At 45.7% G+C, this 20,802-nt stretch overlaps 2 protein-coding genes across 4 annotated transcripts in view; one reads left to right on the top strand and one right to left on the bottom strand.

Moving 5' to 3' along the window:
- Positions 1-20,802, bottom strand: part of BMP2 (bone morphogenetic protein 2) — a 220,327-nt gene that overhangs the window by 181,410 nt on the left and 18,115 nt on the right. The gene's annotated exons all lie outside the window — the stretch shown is intronic.
- Positions 1,359-18,887, top strand: FERMT1 (fermitin family member 1). The gene is made up of 15 exons (XM_027738642.2): positions 1,359-1,394; positions 4,663-4,836; positions 5,883-6,116; positions 7,553-7,699; positions 8,207-8,420; positions 9,139-9,241; positions 10,393-10,500; positions 11,361-11,492; positions 11,621-11,670; positions 13,425-13,549; positions 13,700-13,806; positions 14,408-14,623; positions 15,249-15,373; positions 17,031-17,172; positions 18,296-18,887. The coding sequence occupies exons 2-15, from the start codon at positions 4,686-4,688 to the stop codon at positions 18,467-18,469; spliced, it is 2,028 nt and encodes a 675-aa protein (XP_027594443.1). The 5' UTR covers positions 1,359-1,394; positions 4,663-4,685; the 3' UTR covers positions 18,470-18,887.

The following is a 20,802-nucleotide window of genomic DNA, read 5'->3' as shown; positions in this document are numbered from 1 at the left end:
GTTCAGGTAAAATCATAACAGATACACAAAGGCCTAGCAAGAAAAGAGCTCTACATCGTGTCTCTGCTTAGGCTGAATAGAACACCAGGAAAAGCTTCTTAGTTTTGAATTCTAACCCCATAAGTAAGGGCTAGGGCGTAAAAGCAGCCATTAAAAGTAAAAGTAAAAGCTCATGTAGCCAGGAATAGCACACACCAGAATATTCTGGCCCAAGAACAACCTCTAAAGTTCTTCTAATTGCTTTGTCAACTACTGAAAGTAACCCAAACCTGAATTTTATATTACTCCATAGCTTTTTCCATGCAAAGTTAATTGCTCATCTGCATAGGTACCTGTATTTAAAAAATAATAACAAGCAGGTAGCTTACCAAACTGTTCTAGGAAGATCTAAAAAGCCATTGAGTCAGGACAGGGCCAAGGAGCAGCAAAAGCAGAGCTGCTCCACATGGAGGGATGAGCCTGGACTCAGGTGAGGATCAAACACCCACCTAGCCCTGGCTTAATTTAGGACTGCTGGAACTGGTCCCAGAGGGGTCTGGTTGGGGTGATTAAAGGCCTTTCTGTGCCCTCAGGCGATGGAAAGCCCTGAAAGGCTTCGTGAGCTCTCAAGTTTGTGCCTCCAGGGATGTCTGATGCTGACAAAACCTCGGTGCATGTACAGACAGCCTGAAGAGCTGAGCGTGATCAGAGCAGCTCAGTGACCGAGCCCAGGGGAGCAAACATGCTGCGATAGTATCTGTGGTTTGACAACTTCACGTCTGCTTTGTTCTCATGAAAGTAACTATTTGTTGCCCGTGGCGTGTCGAAGATACATCCTTATACATCTCTGCAGTCTTTTCCCAGGGTATGGGTTTAGTCTGAAGGAATTTTTTCCATTATTTTCTCTGTTTCTCTATCCTGTCGTTGTCTTGGTTTTGTTTTGCTGCTGTGCTTTACTAGACCCCCGAGCAAGTCAAAAGTTTAACGAAAGGTAGACTGTGGAAATCTGGCCCCTGGAGAAGCATTTGCCTGGTTTCTGCCGATTCAGCCCACTTTAATCCTGTGCCTCCTAACACAATTCCGCCTCCAAACACACCTTTTTTGTTCTTTGCCATTGCACTTCTATTCCTTGCCGTCGCACCTTTGGAACCGATTTTCTCAGGGCAGCCCCAAAACCTCCCCACGGCTGCAGCCTAAAAGCAGCACCCGGGGTGTCTCGCTGGCCTCGGGGTCACCTTTGGGGTGCTGTCTCCGGGCGGGACGCGCTCCCACGTCGCGCGGGGCGGAGGGAAGGGGAAGGGGAAGGAAGGAAGGGCCGCCTCCCGCGGGGGTGCCGCTCCTCCCCTCGCGTCTCAGAGGCAGGTGGCGGCGAAGGGCGCGGGAGGCGCGGGCAGCGCTGCCAGCGGGGCCGGCAGGTGAGGGAGCGCGGGCAGCGCTGCGGGAGCGCGGGCGATGCGGGAGCGGCCCCGGCGCGGCCCCGGGGCACCACCTGCGGGCGGCCCTGCGCTGCACCCGCGGCGGGAGTGCCCGACCACCCGCGGTTATTTCTTCCTTTGCCGGCGCTTTTGGCCGCGGTTCGGCGCTCCGGGCCCCCGCGGGCGCCTCCTCCGCGGGCGCCCGGCACTTCCTCAAAGCGGGCGCTGCGGCGGGCGCTGCTCCGCGGGACCCCCCGGGCACCGCCGGCCCGAGGGATACTCCGGGAAACATCGTTTCGCCCCTCTCGACCTTAACCCCGGGTGTTTAGCGCCTTGCTCGAGCGCGGCTCGCATCCTCCTTCGCTCCCACGCACGGTTTGAAGTTTGGGGCTGTGCGTGCTGAGACCCGCGCAGAGCTCGGTCTGTCGAGCCATCGCTGCTCGTCGGTGGCTGGGTTGGGCAGAGCGCGCTGTGGAAATCCCGACCGGAGTCAGCAGTGCCCTGGAGACACGTTTCTGGCCTGTCTGATCTGCCCGTGCCAGGCCTTGCAGCTGAGCCCACGTGAAGCCCGGGAGCTGGGGCGCGTTCCTGAGCAGATCCAGGCTTGACCCGGAGGCTGTGGGACGCGGAGTCCTGGCAGTTTGGGGTCGGTTGGGTTTTCATGCTCAGGAGTTGGTTGCTTCGCTTGCGCCCATTTTCACGAGCAGGCTTTGTTTGTGCTGCGTGCTCCGGTAGATTTACTGGTGTTTGCGTTGCCTTATCTCCAAACTGAAACCTCCTGGATTGCAGAGGAAGTGGGGAAGAGAGCGGCTTTAGGGAATGATGCAGTGCCAGGATTAGCTGCATCGAGGCCATGGATTTCCAACTCAGCATGAAGAAGGAAAGGGTTTCACTCACCCCTTGGGCTGCTCATTTTCAGCACGGGCATTTGTGTGCAGAATTAGACTGGGAAGCGAAACCAAATTTAAAAAGAAACAAAAAAAAAAAATACAGATCAGCTCCCAGATGTTTTCACTGGTACAAGAGGGCAGGTGAGACTGGTGCTTCCCTGTAACAATACTGGTTTATGGTGGAACAAGGGTGGGCACAGGTGTAGTTCATCTGCCACATTCCACCCCACGCTCCTGAAATAAAACCACGTCGTTCTTATCCGGCTGTGGATTACTGTTGGAGTTGTTAGTGATGCTTGGGAGCTTCACTAGGGGCATCCTGATTTTTCTAAAGTCAGGAACGACAGCTGTTCTCTGCACCTTGCACTACCCTTGTGCTGGAAGCCCCAACTGCTTGGGAGACCCCTTGGGAGCTGTCCCTTGGATGCTTCAGGAGAGTCCCAGCCCTTCCCTTCCACTCGGTCTAAAGCATAGCTAAGCTCTTAAATAAATCCATGTGGCACACAGCAGCACAAACTCCAAATCCTTTATCCCAGAGGCGGGAAAGCCACAGGGTTTCCCAGTGTCCAACACAATGCCTTTATTTACCAAGGCAAGCCAAGCAAACTTCTTGGATAAGTATCAACCCTTGTTGGTTTAGTAACTGTTTGGTGAAAAGGTGTGGGCTGGCACATCCAAGATCCCGGCTAACAGTAGTGCTTGTTCAGTGATGTAAATTGGCCTCTTGGAGTCACACAGTTAGGAAGTTGCAGTTTTCTGACTTAGGGCTCTCTAAATGTCATTGTAATTTTAGAATTTCCGGGCAGGCTCACAGCTCTGTCCCAGCAGAACTCGTTGGTAAGGGGATTTCCTCCTGAAAGGATGGCTTTGAGCTGGACATTGCTTCATTTATGTTGTCATTCATTGAAGGGGGAATCCATCTAATCTTTAAAATCTTAATTTAATCTTTGAAATCTTTTGCCTTTATGTTTGACTCACTTTTCTTTATTAGTAGAATTTGTCATTAGCAGCTCATTTCTATTCTCCCTTCGATACCAACTTTTATATCAGTAGTGTTGACACCAGGTATGACCCAAGCCCAAAGGAGTTGAAGAAACCACGTCTACAACACTGTGTTGTGAGCACAGATTTTAAGAGAACTTCACTTAAACAGATGACTTGGATTTACACTGTACTCCCTAACACAAATTCTGCAGGAAACATAATTAACAACATATCAAATTTGGTCTGATCTCGTCCCGCAGTCAGTCCCAGAAAAGGTCATTCCTTCCCTCGCTCCTCACCTGTGCCAACCACCCTTGATTTTTCTGGGTTTGACTTAACTTTTAGGCTAAAGGTTTTAAGTTACTGAATACTTGTTTTTTAAAAAAGATCTACAGCAGCCCGCTAACATTGTTACATCCCCTCTGGCCTTCTTTGTAAACAGCTCCCTGTTGTTTTTGTGTTAAAAGCAGCCTGTGTGGGGCACCTTCAGCTGTGCCTGTGACCTGGGTTCTCATGTGTTGCTGAAAATCTGCAGTAAGTGGAAGACTTTAGTGCCTTAAGCCTCAGCTGCAAAGCCTTGTTTCAGGTCAGAGAGCTGATGTGGTGTCTTCTCTCGCTGGTTAAATATCACAGACCCTGCCTGCAGCATCAGTCACCTTGTACCTACAAGCTCTTTCTTCAGGAATTGGAACTCAGCTGGTGATAACCAAAGCTTCTACTTGGAGCATCTTCTCTGCTTTGGCTTGGCACCATTACTGTTTACCTGTCCTGGCTGGAGCCTGGTGGGATCCCAGACAATTCCCCCTGCTGAGACAGGACATGTCCCTGTGCGAGGCAACAGGAACTGCAGTTCTGTGCCTGGATATTGCTGGCAGAGAGCCACTAAGGTTAATTGTCTCCCCTCTCACCTACCCAAATAGGTAAAACTACTCCCTGGATTTGGTCCCATGGGCCCAAGCTGGCAGAACTGCAAGTGTAAACTTTGATGTGCAGTGAAAATTACAGCTCTGAGTGCACAAGTCAACGAAATTCCTTCGCTCACTGGACAGATTGCCAAAACAGATCCCACCCACAACTGCAGGCTTTGGTGTCCAGACTGGCAGATTAGCCCTGGATGGTGGTAAAACCCAGGTGAAACTGGGCCATCTCTCCCCAACTGGAGGCAACTGAGTTGGGGGAGAGGTGAAATCAAAATAAAAACAAAAAAACCCCCCATTGCTATCTTGCAACAGCAATCACCAGAGCAGAGTCTAGTTCAGAGGTAACAAGATAACACCTCTGAAGTTCCAGCCAAGGCCGCTGCGAAGTCTTGGCAGCGTGGAATTGTGTTGAGACTGTGGAGAAATGCATTTGTTTGGGAGAGTGGAGGAAAAACATCCTGTTTGTTTTTGCAGAGCTCACACAGACCTTTTCCAACATGAGTTCCTCAACTGACTATGGGTCTCACACCTGGGAGCTCTTGCTGACAGTTGACCATCAACATGAAGGCGTAGAAAAGGAATTTTTACTACAGGTCACAGGGGACCTTCACATTGGAGGACTGATGCTGAAATTAGTAGAAAAAATGAGTGAGTAAAGACCTGTTTCATTTACACAGTGTTATGCAAGTAATAAGTGCAGCTTTCCCTCTACAAAGAGAGGCTGTGCAGGTTTTGAAATGGTGCTGCCTCGCTTGTGCCACGGCACAGAGCGTGGAGATGCTCAGACTCGGGGTTTTATGTGGTCAGGACCCCTCCCTGTCTGTGGCCAAAGCCCCTGTGCTACCACAGTGCAAACAAAACTTTGGGTTTGCCCTTCCAGTTCGACAAAAATAATTAGAGCAGGCTGAGTATTCAATTCCCTTCCCAGACAGATGTTATAGGTGGGCAGTTTGGGGGGCTGATACCTCGTTTATCTACCTGTGGCAGTCAAAGAGACAGCATTAGTTGTTAAAAGGTGCTTCAGAAGTTAGTGTTTCCTGTGCTTTTGGGGCATTCTAGATAAAATCTGAGCCACATTATCCATTGCATACATTCAGGAGGGAACAGCTGAGACTGACCAAGTCAAGGTTAAGAAATGGAAAGTAAAATACCCTGTGTACAGTCACAGCAAGTGAGCACAGGTGGAAAATACTTCTGTCACCCTCTGCACACTTACACACACGACTGAGCCGGAAACCGATGCAGTCGGAGTTTCCACGGGGTCAGAAGGCTAATTTTTCACAGTATTTTTTTCAGCAGTACTCAACTAGTGTGAAAAGCTTTCAGTATTAATATTTAAAGCAAATTTGAGTCGCAGTTTTGACCAGGGAACTCCACCATAGGCCAGGGCTCTGCTGTGTTAGAGAGAGGAACAGCCTCTGTGTGGCAGAGCTGATGAGGAGGAACGAGGAATGATGCCAAAGATGGGAACAGCTCGACCAAGAGCACACAGCAACTTTACCTGATGCTACACATTGACAAAGTTAGTTCCCAGTGACTGCCACAAGTATTCAGCAAATGGGGTTCAGACCTCAGGAGCTGTGGTTGCTGCTTGATGTAAATAAATATTCCTGTTTGCAGAGAACTGTTTCCAAACCGAGTTTTTTTGCATATTTTCTCCACAGTTCATTAACAACCATGTTGTGTTTTCCTAGATATATCACAAGACTGGTCAGACTATGCTTTCTGGTGGGAGCAAAAGAAGTGTTGGCTTCTGAAAACCCACTGGACACTGGACAAGTGTGGGGTGCAGGCAGATGCCAAGCTGTTCTTCACCCCCCAGCACAAAATGCTGCGGCTCCGCCTGCCAAACATGAAGACGGTGAGGCTCAAAGTCAGCTTCTCTACCATGGTGTTCAGAGCTGTCAGTGACATCTGCAAAATTCTCAGTAAGTAAAGATAAACCCCCTCTGGCAACTAAGTTGGAGCTTTTCATTGGGTGACTCTGTTTTGGTGTGAAGTCCTTCCTCACTAAACTGTTGAGCTCAAGGAGAAATTTGAGACAGATTTTTTGGTTTTTAGTGTGCAGTGCACGTCAGTGGTTCTCAGTCTCTGTGAGAACTGATGCACACACTGTCAGAGATGTGTCCCAAGAGCTGCAGGAGGACTGGATAGTCAAGGTCCTGTTGGTGGTTTTGTAGGAATCTTGGTCCTCCTGGAGCAGGACTCGGTCCTGATTATTCCGTGCCATTGACTGAGAGCTGGAGCTTATCAGTGTCCTACTACACCAGCCTTCACCACAGGCCATTTTATGGTGTCAACTGATTTATCACCTATTCTTACTTAGCATATTGGTTATATATTCGCTTCAGAAGTAGCATGTTTTGAATGTTCAGAACTTTTATATGCCCAAACCTGCTCAGATCAGGGCATATCTAATGACCCCACACCAGCCCACGAATGTCTCGCAGCGCTGAGGCTCCAAGTCCCTCTTTCCAATAATGGAGCACCTCCAAGTGGAGATGAGGTTTTGGGGAATGCCAGAGATGTGCCTGTGCTCAGCAGGGAATACTTTGAGTCTGCAAACCATCTTCAAAATCCCTTAGCTTTAGGGTAAAATGGGGATTAAAATCCTCGTTTTAATTTAGGTCTTCAGAGCTCAGCCCAGTAACACCCTCATCTTCAGAAGGAATTTACTGCCTCATGTTGACCACAAGGCAGCTTCCAATTCCACCTCCTGGCAGTGGATTGTGAAAGGTGTAGCCTGTCTTTATTACACTTAACAGCTCTGCTATAACTATGCCATAATTATACAGCTGGCATTTGGCCAAATGAAATATTTCTCCCAGATTGAGTCAGTGCAGGAATGCTGTAACTTTCCTCAGGAGTGAATACTGTCAAAAAAAAAAAAAAAAAAGCCTTTGTTTACCCCAGGGTAAAAGTGTTTCTCAGAAGTGAAGTGCCAGGTTTGCAGCTGAGAATACCTGTCTGAATGAGGAGTGCATCAGGGAACAGTGGACAGCCCAGACAGAAACTTGTGTGAGAAATACAGTGAATATAAAAGGCATGAGCTTCAAACACAGTGGTTCTTGCTTATTGATAATTCAGATATTCATAACTTCAGATATTATGCCCAAAGGTGACTGCAGAGCCACGAGGGAGAAAGAGTTTTTCCTGGTGCTCTAAAATGCACTTACACTTCCCACAAAACCAGGCTTAAATCCTGTGAAAACTCCCTCTCACAGCCCAAAGCCTTGTTACAGAATTACTGGATTTTCCATGGCTACTGCTTTGAACCTGCTAAAAATAAAGTTCAGATTGCAACGTGGAGCTTCCTGAATCTGCTAAGTCTCGTCTTGCTTCACTTCCCAAACTGCCCTTGCAGATATCAGACGCTCAGAAGAACTCTCTTTGCTGAAGCAATCAGGAGACACACTCAAAAAGAAAAAGAAAAAGGACAAGAACAGCAAAGAACCAGTCACAGAAGATATTTTAAACCTGTGCAACTCCCCAGCGAGTTCTGGATTACCAGGTAATGAGGAGTCGATATGATTTTATTCTTCTGAGTGAAAGTTAAAAAGAGGAAGGAACTCTTTGTTATGCAGTTAAACCCAGGGAGACCAGTTTATGTAGGATGGTAGTCACAGACACAGAGCCTGAAATCAGTGGCTTCAGGAAATCTCCAATATATCGATATTTTCCTGTTGTTTCTACAAATGTTTTCCTTTCCACTGATAAGAGAAAGGCCATACCAGCAAACAGGTGATCAGCTGTGGCCCTGCACACAAATATTCATGAAATTTGGCAACCTGCAAGGAAAATGAGAAATAAAGGCTTGAAAGTGTGTGTTTCCCGTGTCCAACACAACTGAGATATCTCACAGAGCACTTCTGTCCCTGAGGTCACCTCACCTGGGAAAGGACAAGCCCAGGTGGAAACAGCAGAGATAGTAAACTGCCTTGAAAGAAAAGGGGGTTTTTATGATGGGAAGACAAGACCAGTTTTCCCTGGAATAATGTGTTACACTCTTAACTTGCAGCAAATCCAGGATTGTATAGTAAAACCATGACACCCATTTATGATCCTGTCAGTGGGTCACCAGCTTCTTCCACAATCACCTGGTTCAGTGACAGCCCCTTGACTGAGCAGAACTGCAACGTCCTGGCCCTCAGTTATCCCAACTGTTCCCCAGAAATGCTGGCAGAGATGTACCAGCCACGGAGCTTGGCTGACAAAGCCAAGCTTAATGCAGGGTAAGGTGCCTCTCTTTGAGATCCTTTGCTTTTAAAATGGTCAATGATGTCGTTGTCAGTTTGGATAGCAAACTCCCAAGGCTTTAAATGGGAATGGGCATGTGGGTAAATTCAGTAATTTTGCACCACAAGTAGGTGATTGAGCGAGTTCTGCACAAGCAAACATTGCTTTTTGTCCACCACAGAGAGTACAGAGCACTCAGGGGTCTCATGGTGTGAGAGGATTGTCCCTCTAGCACTAAAATATGGATTGTCAGTCATCTGTGGGGCATTTAACAGTGACTTGGATAGTTTCGTTGGATTTCACTGGATGACAGAAGGAGCTGGAATTATAAACCAGCAAATACTGGAATCAAAATGGGAATTCAAAATATTACAGGCAGATTCTTCCCCTCGTTTAACTGAACCTCCCGTTTTTGGGGACAAAGAAGAAAGAATCTTACTGGCATTGGTCACCCCACAACTGCTTAGCTCCTGGCATCTACTCCTCATGTTTTGAGTAGTGCTGGAGAAAAAAAATTAGGAAGATTGTAGGTATTGTCTATACAAGGAAAGTTGGAAATCCCTACGAACATTCTACCTTCTTGAGTGACTTTTCCCTGGACTTGCAGGAATTAGAGCTGTCTGTTCCCACTTTTGTTTCATGATTGCATTGGAGCTGTGCATGTGTTGGGGTTTTTCCTGTGCAGATGAATCTGTGGGTTGTTTTCTTCCCCAGCTGGCTGGATTCCTCTCGATCCCTTATGGAACAAGGCGTTCTGGAGGAGGATCAGCTTCTTCTACGCTTTAAATATTACACTTTCTTTGATTTGAATCCAAAAGTAAGAGCTCTGGTTTTTATTGCTATTCATTGTTTGCTTGCTTTCATGTCAAGGAGCTACATAATAATATAGAATGTAGATATATATATAGGATTTTAGCTAGGATTTGTTACAGGCCCTTCAGAAATCAAATCCAATTTCTTCCTCTCAGCTACAGCTGCACTTTTACCCTCTGGACACTGTTCTTAAGATCTTAAGTATAAAGATGAGAGCTCTGAAGAGCTCCAGAAACAGTATCCATATTTTCAGAGGGGCTGGTTTACTTTCTCTTTTGACATGAAAAAATTAAGGGGAAAACTAGACCTAAATGATGTAATGGTATAAGCCCTGCTTTTGAAAATGAACTTAAAAATTGCATTTCTGTTCCAGTGTCCTCACTGAATTTCACAGCTTTTCTGGGCTGAACCCCTCAGAAGTGATCAGGACACTTTCCAGTTCATGTGGCGTGGTTTGGGGTGAAATGTCACCCCTACTGAAATGGGTGTCAAACTCAGCAGCCCAAACATTTCCCTTCTTTGTCCCAGCCAGCCACGGAGCCACAGCCCAAAAATACTTCAGGCAGCTGAATATCTCCCCTCTGCTGGGAGAACTCATGCCCCAAGGTTTACCCTCCCAGCACCTACATCTCACCAGCTCTGGGGCTGAATATTTCTGAGTCACTTCAGCTTATTAACTACGTAGATAATAAGCAAAAAATCACTGTCCAAAAAAGGGATGGTGAATTAAGGCAGATCTGACTAACATGAAGCTGCTGCAAAGGCAGAACCGGAACTGAAAGAGCCAAGAGCAAAGAGGGGAAGTGAGGGACGAGAGTTCCGCGTGTCACCCTCGTACCAGCCCTGTCGTGCTGCTGTCACTCCCACGGTGTGGTTTCACAGTTCTGCTACACCACTCCAGGGCCTGCTGCCTCAAAAGGAGGTGTCTTAATCTCCCCTTCTGCCTCAACCAAGGGCTCCTGGTGCGTTTTCTGTTGGCTCAGCAAGTCACTGTGCCCAGGCACACAATGCACAAGCTGGTACAGGAGAAGGGAACAAGGCAGAGGTGGGAGGAGGAAGGAAACAACGGTTGTGGCTCAGCCTGGTGTTAGATCAGCTGATTATGAATCTGTACCTGGGTCATTAATGGCCAGTGTTGTTCTTTTTTTGCTCCAGTATGATGCAGTGAGAATCAACCAGCTCTACGAGCAGGCCCGCTGGGCCATCCTGCTGGAGGAGATCGACTGCACGGAGGAGGAAATGCTGATCTTCGCTGCCATACAGGCACGTACTTGATCCAAGTGGCAAAACCTGTTTCCTCGGGAGGCAGGCACAAGCTAGGACAGGACCAGGAGAGAGCCCAACAGCTCTGCTTGGATTGGGGCCTGCTCTTTGGGTGAGAAACAATAAGCAGCATCCAGCAGCTAAACCAAGCCAAGTCAGGAGCAGCAGTGACACCCTTATTCAAACGGGCACATGCAAGTATGGAACCACTTACTAACAGTGTCTAGAGCAAACCACACCCAGGATGCCACTTTGATAGCAGATATCAGAAGATTAGTATGAAGTGTTGCTACCATCCTTTCACCTCTCCTTCCTGAACATTTCTGAACGTTCAGAACAGACAGAGAAAAAGCTGCAGTACAATATGAAGGGAAGGGCACTGTGGAGCACACGGAAATTTAACGTGAGCGAGCACAGCTCAGGCCCTGACTGTGGGGAATAAGGCACAAATGTTTGCTGATAATAAATTCCTTCCTTTCAAATGTAAATGGAGCTGCCAAAAATTCACAGCCTGGCGCTGCAGAACACCAGGGAACTTTGCTCTGAGTTTCCACTGGGTGTGGATGACACTTAAAGCTTGCAGTTCCAAGGAGGCAGCATCTTGTCCCCCTCCCAGAACAGGGATGATTATAACAGTGAAGGGATGCAAACACTAGCAATTAAAATAGGAAACTGTTTCAGCCATTGCACTGGAGAGCATAATGGACATCCCTGTTTCCTTGGGAAAAAACCCTGGTTCTGTGCTGCAGAACTCCACACAGTTGTCCAAGACCCAGAAGGCCAAATGGTCCTTCTCGTGTGCTGTGATTTTGTGTTGCTAATTGATACACTGACTGTAGTTTACTGATGTTTTATTGCAGTATCATGTCAGCAAGTTGTCATTGTCATCAGAGGCACAAGATTCCACCTGTGAATCGGAAGTAGATGAAGTAGAAGCTGCACTTTCTAACCTGGAAGTGACCCTGGAAGGTGGAAGCACAAGTAACATTTTGGTAGGTCCTCTGGGATCCTGGAATGGCTGCCACGGTGGCGAAGGTGTTGGCTCTGATGATCCCACCCAGTTCTTGGGTTTCCTAACAGAGTGCATTGTACTAAAGCTATTCCTAATTGTTCCCAATAGGAGGACATCACAGACATCCCAAAACTTGCTGATAATCTCAGGCTAGTTAGGTGAGTTGTTAACATTAATAATAAACCAGGCAAAACCTTAAGTTGAATAAAACAGGCTTAACCTTACAGGAGACCTCCTGAGTTTTTCACTCTAATCTAACAGCAGATCCTACAGTTATAAATTAACATACACCCCTTATGTATCCTAATACCATCCTCTTCCAATCTTTCTCTTGCTTCTTCTGGCAAATCTTTCCAGCTTTTGGGGTGCTGGGGGAACTAAACTTGTACTTATTAAAAGGTCACGCTCATCACTCATCTCTAAACAAAACTCTACAGTTCTATTTTCGATCACATTTTACTGGTTTTTGCCAGTGAAAAACTAGAAGAAACTTGCAGTTCTCCCCGAGGAGAATTTCTGAAAGCAACCCTGGGGAATGTATTTTTTAAATGAAAGAAATTACCCCTTTTCTAACCAAACACAGAGGCTGTTTTTTTCAAATATCAAAATGAGTTTCTGCGATCCCACTATAATATCTTGATTTATGGGTGATCTGAACGACTGCAGAGACCTCAAGACTGCAGTGCCTTTTATCAGAAAACAGCCTTTGTGTTTCAGAAAGATAAAGTTTCCTGTTGCACGACTATTTATCAGATTCATTCCGTGGACAGATGGGAACTGAAAGCTGCACCTGAAAAATGGTAACTGTTGTTGACTGTTCAGAACTGTTAATTATTAATTTCCAATTAGGAATTTTATTTGACATTCAGATTATTCAGGTGCCTTCGGAAGAAAGGGAATTCAAGCTTTTAACAATGGATTGTTTGTTTTCCCCCAGCAGTGGAGCTTTGCTTTTAAAAGAGGTTTTTAAAAGAGTTTGCTTTTAAAAGCGTTCAGTTGTTATTTTTCATCAGGAAAAAGTTCCTGTCTTCTTGATAAATCACTTACTAAACCTAAGACATTGTAGAAGCTAAGTAAGGTGTAAAATGTTTCTTTAAAGGAACAACAACATTTTGCTCCTGTAATTATTTGCTTAATGGTAAAAATGCAAAGCTCTGCATGTCCTACTGCTTTAGTATTCATATGGTGGACTTTTATTCCTATTTATTCTCAGCCTGCACCACATTAGCACAATAGTAAATGATGCTTCAGGTGGGTGACAATATTGTGGAGAAATACAGTATTTTTTTCAAAAAGCTTTCCATAAAGTTTTCAGCTTTTTTTTTTGCTTAAAAAAATTATAGTCCCTTATTTTTGAAGAATGTTGTTGTTATTGGGAAATTAAAAGCCAAATTCTTTGGCAGTTTTGAAAATCCGCCTTTTTTTTTTTTAATTTAAACATAAAAATCACCATTTTCTAGAAAGGATTCTAAACTAGGATTTTTAGAAAGGGTCTGGAGAAGGCAAGAGTGTGTCTAATAAATCACTTTTCCAGACAGCTCTATACTCTTTGTACCATCATCTTAGATTTAAAGGGAAGGACTGGAATAGTTGTTTTTCTTTTTTTCTTCCTTTTAACTTCATTGCTGACCTCTGTCACTACTTGTGAAGTGTTTCTCTAATAAATAGAGCTAACACCTCTGGTTTTCTCTCCTGAAGTGCTGCATGACCTCTGTAATTAGTGAAGGAATAGAATTTTGTTGGGTTAGACAATTAGATGTTCAGATAAAGCCAAAAAATGGTCTCTACTCCCTTACAAGGCAGTGAATACAAGGGCATCACCTTAAATTTCAGCTCCACCAGAATATTTGTGAGTGACTTGGCAGTTTGTCCATTTTGATAGAAGCCAATGTGATTCCTTTGTTTCCTGTAGGCCCAGGAAGCTCTCACTCAAAGCTATCAAGTCATACTGGTTTATCTTCAGAGACACCTCAATATCTTATTTTAAAAACAAGGAATCTGCACAGGGAGAACCCATTGAGAAGCTAAACCTAAAAGGTAGGGATTTTCCTTTCTTTCCTAAGTCCTCTGATCTCAAAGGAAAGCAACTTTAGTATTAAATCTAGTCCTTTAGTACGAAATCAGTAATTAAAATCAGTGATACAGGAATGAAACCAATTAATTTCCTTCCGATTCTCTGTGATCCAGGATGTGAAGTTGTACCAGATGTAAATGTTGCAGCGAAGAAGTTTGGAATCAAGTTGCTAATTCCTGTTGCTGATGGCATGAATGAAGTGTATTTGAGATGTGATAACGTGAGTAACAAGACAAGGGGAAGTCTGTATTCCAGATTTATGGCAGATTGTCTAGAAGACCTGTTGTCCTGTCCTAGAATTTGTAGAGAAAAATAAGGATGCTGCAGAGAGTTTATTACCTAGACCTTTAGTAAAATTTAAGAATGATGTGGTGGCCTAATAAATACATGATGGTTATGGAGATAAAAGGACAATAATCCTGTGTGTATCATTTTCCAGTGATAGCATTTTATCATCACTGTTTTCACCAGTTTCCAAGTAAGGCTGGTAGAAAGAAAAAAAAGAACAAACTATGAGAAAATAAAAGGAGATTCCAGTATTTTGTTCCAATGTTTTCAGAGGGCTGAGGTTTGGATTTTGTTCTGTTCTTTCCTGCGTTAGAACTGTCCCCATTCAGATGAGGGCAACGTGACCAGGATCTCACACGAGTTTTCAGTTTGTTTCGTTTGTATTAAAACGTGTCAAACCGAATGGTGTAAAACCATTCTTTGGGTGACAACCACTCGTGCAATAAAATTCCCAAGGGGATCTATTCCAAAGGACTGGATTCCTTGAAGGTGTAAAGCCTAACAGTGTCCAACCGTGCCCTGTGCTGCTGCAGGAGGATCAGTATGCTCGGTGGATGGCTGCTTGTGTCCTGGCCTCCAAAGGCAGGACCATGGCCGACAGCTCCTACCAGCCCGAGGTGCAGAAGATCCTGTCGTTCCTGCAGATGAAGAACATGTCTGCCCAGGCTCCCTCTGATCCCGAGAGCGTGGATATGAAACCGGAATGCTTCGTCTCGCTGCGTTACACCAAGAAATACAAGTCCAAGCAGGTATCCCGAGGTGGCTCTGGCTGGGGGTGGGTGGTTCCAGGGGTTGCTGAGGGGTGAGGCTGGATCCAAGCAGCATTTGGAAGTGTACAATAGGATCACCTGAAGTACTCGTTTGTCCCTTTGTAAGAGGACTTTCTTTAAAGTGAACACAGGGACAGGTGTCTCAGCACCTCTCCTGCATCCCCATCCCTGCCTGAGTCATCCATGATGTTCTGCTCCTGATACACTGTCCCTGAAAGTCTCTTCAGAGAAAGAACGGGGGGTTTTAAGGACAGGAAGTTACTCTGCATCTGGAACAGCAGGGTCTTCCTGTCCCCTTGGCCCGGGTGCCTCTCCTTCCTCTCCACCTAATTCCTTGTCCACTGCTTTTGCTGCAAAAGAGCTCAGCCTACCCATGCTGAGGGGAGTCTCCAGAGCAGTGTATGGAGCCAGTGCTGCACAAACCCAGCCCCCAGCCCCTGGTGGCCTGTTCTGTCCTGCCCTTGGTGCTCAGGGTCTGTCCCCAGGTGCCCTCTGTGGTACATCTGCACGAGGTGTCTCAGCTGACAGTGTTTGATTCAGTGGAAGCAACGGGATTTTTGTTCTCCGCTCAACTGAAACCTTTCTCCCTTGCCGTGTTTCCCAGCTGACTGCTCGCATCCTGGAGGCCCACCAGAACATATCCCAGATGTCCCTGGTGGAGGCCAAGCTGCGTTTTATCCAGGCATGGCAGTCCCTGCCCGAGTTTGGCTTATCCTACTACATCGTAAGGTAATCACATCCCAGAGCCGTGCCAAGCTGCCACAACGTGTTCATTACACTTGCCTTCATACAGACCTGTGGGGTTTTGCCAGGGGTACAATATCTCTAGGATTAAACCCTTATTGACATCACTGAATTTCATTAATTGTTGTTCATTAGAATCACTTACTGACTCACTGAAATGTAAAACATGCACATCTCACCGGTGTGCTCAGCTTTGCAGTTTGTGTTCACTCTGACCCTTGCTCATTGGAATATGATAAAACACTGATTTCTTTGGCATTTCATTAAGAAAGCAGCAAATGCTCCCTTTTTTAAGTTGATGCAGAAGAGCAGTGAGCACAAGAAAGGTCCTGTTGAGTTCACAGCAGCTTCCTTTGGACACAGCAGGGTTCTGACCTGCAGTCTTTTCTCCTGACAAAGCACCAAACAGCTGAAAAGTACTGACACAACCATCCTTGGAGGCACCTTCCTTAATCTGTTCCCAACACCTCTTCCAGGACTAGCTGGGAATCATCTGTGGTATGAACTGAAGCAGCTGGGAGCTGTTCCCTGGCACAGAGGCCAGCTGGCACAGAACATCCCACATCTGGACTGTTAAACTCTCTGACTTCCCAAAACCCAGTAGCCTCGTGGGAACTACAAGACCACGTTGGTCCTTGGGTGTTCCAGTTTCTAAATTGTTCCTGGGAGCCATTGGAGAGTCAGCTGGAGCCAGGATTCTGCCTGAACTCCCTGGCCCTGGGAATTTTCACCCCGTGTGTCACCACTAATCCCCTTAAACACACCAACACCTCCGACACCTGAACTGTGCTTTGTAGCATAAGCAAAGCATCTTGGGGTGAATTTATCTCAGTTTGGTGTCAGGTAAAGCACAAATTGTGTCCAGGTCACATTCTTTCTCTAAAGTCCAGTACATTTAAGGAGAGAAAGTTCACAGACAGGATCTAAAATGCTGAAAATGGTAAGAGCAGACAGGTGAGATCTCTTCCAGCTTTCATCAGGAAGGTAGTTTCTTTACCAGAGAGATCTTTTCCCAGCTATTCCCAACTCAAAAATTTCTGCCCCCCAAAGGTTCTGATACTTTTATGTTTAATTTTCATCTCTAATCAGAAGAAAATTGAAATGTTAAAATGTCTCAATATTTTTGCCATGTCATTTATACCCAGAAATATGTATATATTGCCAACAGTTGTTTTGATAACTTAATGGTCATATATAAGATATAAAAATGGTGATATATAAAATATTAAATTTATTTTGATTATATAATTTAGGTTAATGTAACTAGAAGAACATGTTTCAACATTAGAGAAAGGAAGGAATGAAAATTATCGTTGGCATTTTTTTCCAGTAAAAATAAAATGAAAATTCATGCATTTAGGAAGAACAGTATTTTTTTAGCAGGAAACAATCAATTAGAAAAGATTTCAGGGAGATCTACCTGCCTGATTATTTTCCATCTTACACCATGGTACACCAGCCTATACTTTTGCTTTATAACCAATCCTGTTCTAAAGAAGGGGCCACGCTCTCCTCAATCCCAGACTGTTGTGACTTTTCCCATGGTTTTGCACTTTCAGGGAAGAGCAGGTGAAACGTTTCCCTAGACAGAAATCATTGCCAACCAGATCTGCTCAAAGGTTTTGGTATTTTTTTTTTCCAGGTTTAAAGGAAGCAAAAAGGATGATGTGCTCGGGGTGTCCTACAACAGGCTGATCCGGATAGATATGGCCACGGGAGATCCCATCACAACATGGAGGTTCTCCAACATGAAGCAGTGGAATGTGAACTGGGAAATTCGCCAGGTAAAGCTGGAATAGCCCTGCCCTCACTCCTTGCAGTTCAGACACACTGGAGGATGCTTTCAGAAATATTTTCAAGCCTCAGTGAAAAGATTTTGAACTTGTTGTGATGTGCTATGTGATGAGCTGTCTGGAGTTTTTCTGAAGGAGTCTGTAGTTAAAAAGTCAGAAACTAAAAGATCATCAGTTTAAAAGGTTCCTACCAAGTTTATTCCTTACGAGTTGCCCTTGGGTTTGATGGGATGAAATACAGAGACTCCAAGGTGAATCCCAACATGTGACATTCACTGCTGTCAGTAAAAATCTCATTTGAACTCTGTGCAGTCCAGCTCATGCATCATCCTCTGAACTGTAGGGATTCATTCTCTCTCACAGACTGAGGATACGGGATTTGTCTTTCAAATCCCAAACTGAGATTGCAAGGCCACAGTGTGAGCTTGAAGCCAACTGTGTAAATTGCAGATTTGTGGGGTGGAACTGGTGTGACCTGAGGCAAATCGAAGCACCTTGGAAACTGTTCCTGCTTGCAGAGTTTTCCACATCCATCTGTTGGAACCAGGAGAGATCAGACAGGCTCCCTATTGCTCTCCTGCAGGACTCCCTGTGCCAGGGAGTAAATTCTGGTAAATTTGCTGGGTTTCCTTTAAATCCCTCTCAAAAAAAGGCGGGAACCACAGTTAGCAACTAAGCTCAGTTTGCTGCATTTTAGAACTAACAGGAGCTGGAAACCAAAAGCTGGAGCCCAAAGGCACATTTAAGGTCAGAAGGTAACAGGGGCCAGATTAAACATTGTTGGTGAAGTGCACAAAGAGTCGGGAGTGCCATTTCTGCTCTGCTCTTCCCAGTGTTCACTTCATATGCCACTGGAAAAAGAGTTAAAAGCACGATTTTGTCGCCTGCCTGAACAAGCGAAAGTATTTTGACCACAAGAGGGCCCTGATACAGCAGAAAAGTAAGAAACAAGCGGCCAAACACCCTCAACAGGCAGCAGAACAGAAACCTTGGTTAGCAGAGGCAGGTACTGCTTCATCACAGGACTTGTGATCCAGCTGTGCTCCCACACTTGCTCTTTCTTCCCAATCCAGCTTATCCCTGTGCCTGATTTTGCCATCCCTGTTTCCTTTAGGTTGCCATCGAGTTTGACCAGAATGTCTCCATTGCTTTCACCTGTCTGAGTGCAGACTGCAAGATCATCCATGAATATATTGGGGGCTACATCTTCTTGTCAACACGGTCCAAAGACCAGAATGAAACACTGGATGAAGAGCTCTTCCATAAATTAACTGGAGGTCAGGAATGACATGAAGTAAACTGTCTTCCCTCTGCCTGCTTCCTGTTATAGCTAAGAGCAGAGATTATGGAAAAATCTCTCTGATTGTTAACTGCTGGCTACTAATTATTGTACATGGCAATTAATCTTTGTAATATGACTGGGACTGTTTACAGTTTTTGTTAAATATTGAAGGTAAGGTCAGTGGATGCCATGTGGCAACTCCATCCTCAGTACTTCAGAAAATTAAATCACCTTTGTTTTCCTTTTGTACAGCTTGATATTTTTAAATAAACAGTGTCTGGCCACTGGCATTTTTTTAACCTAGTATTTTTAATTGCAGCAATCTGTTTAAGCATCCAGGACATGTAACTTGAGGGTGTTGTACAGCAAATTTTCTCCGTTACAGCCATGCAACTCCCACTGCTAAAGTGGCTGTCGTTAAAGAGCCCAGCTTTTATCAGAACTAAAGCTGAATAAATACATAGTTTAAAGCTACATGACTTGTCTGACACTTGCCCTGAGAACACAAAGCATTCCATCAGTGTTCCAAAGTCCTGCAGACTGAGCTATCGAAACTCATGTAGTGATTACTCGGTTGCTCAAAAATGTAGCACCCGTGTCTACCTTCATCCACTGAGGTGGTTCCCTGGAAGCCAGAGAAGCTACAAAGGATTGGTCTTGGAAAAACTGGATCCAAAACATCGATTTTTTGAGGAACTTTGTTACCTGGTTGAAAACAGTGAGTTTGGTACTAGCTGAAATATTTTGCTTGTTAAAAAGGCCTTGGTGTGGGCCTTTCTATTTTCTGTCCCTGTTACTCCGTGTCACTGTGACATCTCACTGAACTCAACTTGCTCATATGTGAGGAGCTGGAATTCCTGTAGGAATGACTTTATGTGCGTTGTGCAGACTGCAAAGAGAGATTGATGCTCCAAGGGCTGGAGCACCTCTGCTCTAGAGACAGGCTGGGAGAGCTGGGGCTGTTCAGCCTGGAGAGGAAAAGGCTCTGGGGGGACCTTACAGCACCTTCCAGGGCCTAAAGGGGCTCCAAGACAGCTGGAGAGGGACTTTGGACAAGGGCCTGGAGTGATGGGATGAGGGGAAATGGCTTCACACCGAAATTCTTCCCTGTGAGAGTGGGGAGCAACTGGCACAGGTTGCCCAGGGAAGCTGTGGATGCCTCATCCCTGGAAGTGCTCAAGGCCAGGTTGGATGGAGGTCTGAGCAACCTGGGCTAGTGGAAGGTGTCCCTGCCCATGGCAGGGGGTTGGAACTGGATGAGCTTTAAGGTCCCTTCCAACCCAAACCACTGTGATTCCAGCTCTGCCTGCTGGAAGGAGCCACACACACCCACCAAGCTGAATGAAATTTGGTTCTACCCTACAACACACAGTGATCAGTGAAGGAAGGACAGAGTGAAGCTGGGAGAATTCATGAAGCTGCTGGACAAACCAAAACTGTTTTCACATATCTAAAGGAAAACAATGGGCAGGTGTTGTCATATCAGCAAGAGATGCTGCAGAAATCACTGTGATTATAAACATCACTGGGACCAGAGAGCCTTGATTGTTAGGCCACATCCTCTGCTTCTCTCCAGTCCCTGTCAATAGGCTGCAGTGGAATCACTCCCATATTATGCCAGTTTAAACAAACTATAGCTTTACATTTAAAAAAAACAAAAAGAGTACAGCCTGCTTCCCAGCCCTCTGACTTCCCTCTCCTCAGCACATTTTACACAGGCTGAGGGACCATCCAGTTTTCCTTCAGTAGAGGACTTACCCACTTCTCACTTGCTTGACACAGGCCTAGTATTTTCCTTGTCCAAAGTCCAAACACTGGCCATATTCAAGACCTGCCCAAGGGTTCCATGGGAGAGCTGAATGCTCATATTAGTGCCAGCACCTCTTGCACAGACAGCTGCTTTCCACACTCAGCCTCCACTTAGGCTTTGCAGGCAGGATCCTGACCATGCCTGCACAAATTGCTCTCTGAAAACACAGCCCCCTGCTCGTCATTCCCGGAGCAGACCTTGTTGCCCAACTGTTACATGGAAGTCCTGGAGTTGCCCCTTGCCTATGTGACCTGAACACAGGAATGCAGGGACGTGGGGAAATCGGAACGTAATTCTCATTGTGAGAGTCTGTGGCTCCCTTCAGCGCTGAACAACCACATCCACTTGCAATCCAAGCTGTCTGGACTGGGATTTCGGAGAAACTATCAAATACTTCCATTTTCTTTCCTGCCCCTCCTTCAATCTTACCCCATGTGTCACTGCTGCTCTGCAAGGAGGCTCTGCCAGCTCATCCAGGCTGGCTGTCAGCCCTGTCCTTTGCCTTTTAGCTTTAAGGAATGATCCCCTG

Source organism: Pipra filicauda, unplaced genomic scaffold (assembly GCF_003945595.2).
Source record: "Pipra filicauda isolate LSUMZ 115617 unplaced genomic scaffold, ASM394559v2 scaffold77_size3566232_pilon, whole genome shotgun sequence".
NCBI lineage: Eukaryota > Metazoa > Chordata > Aves > Passeriformes > Pipridae > Pipra > Pipra filicauda.
The sequence above is the reverse complement of the archived record's forward strand: the minus strand, read 5'-3'. Positions and strand labels throughout refer to the sequence as shown.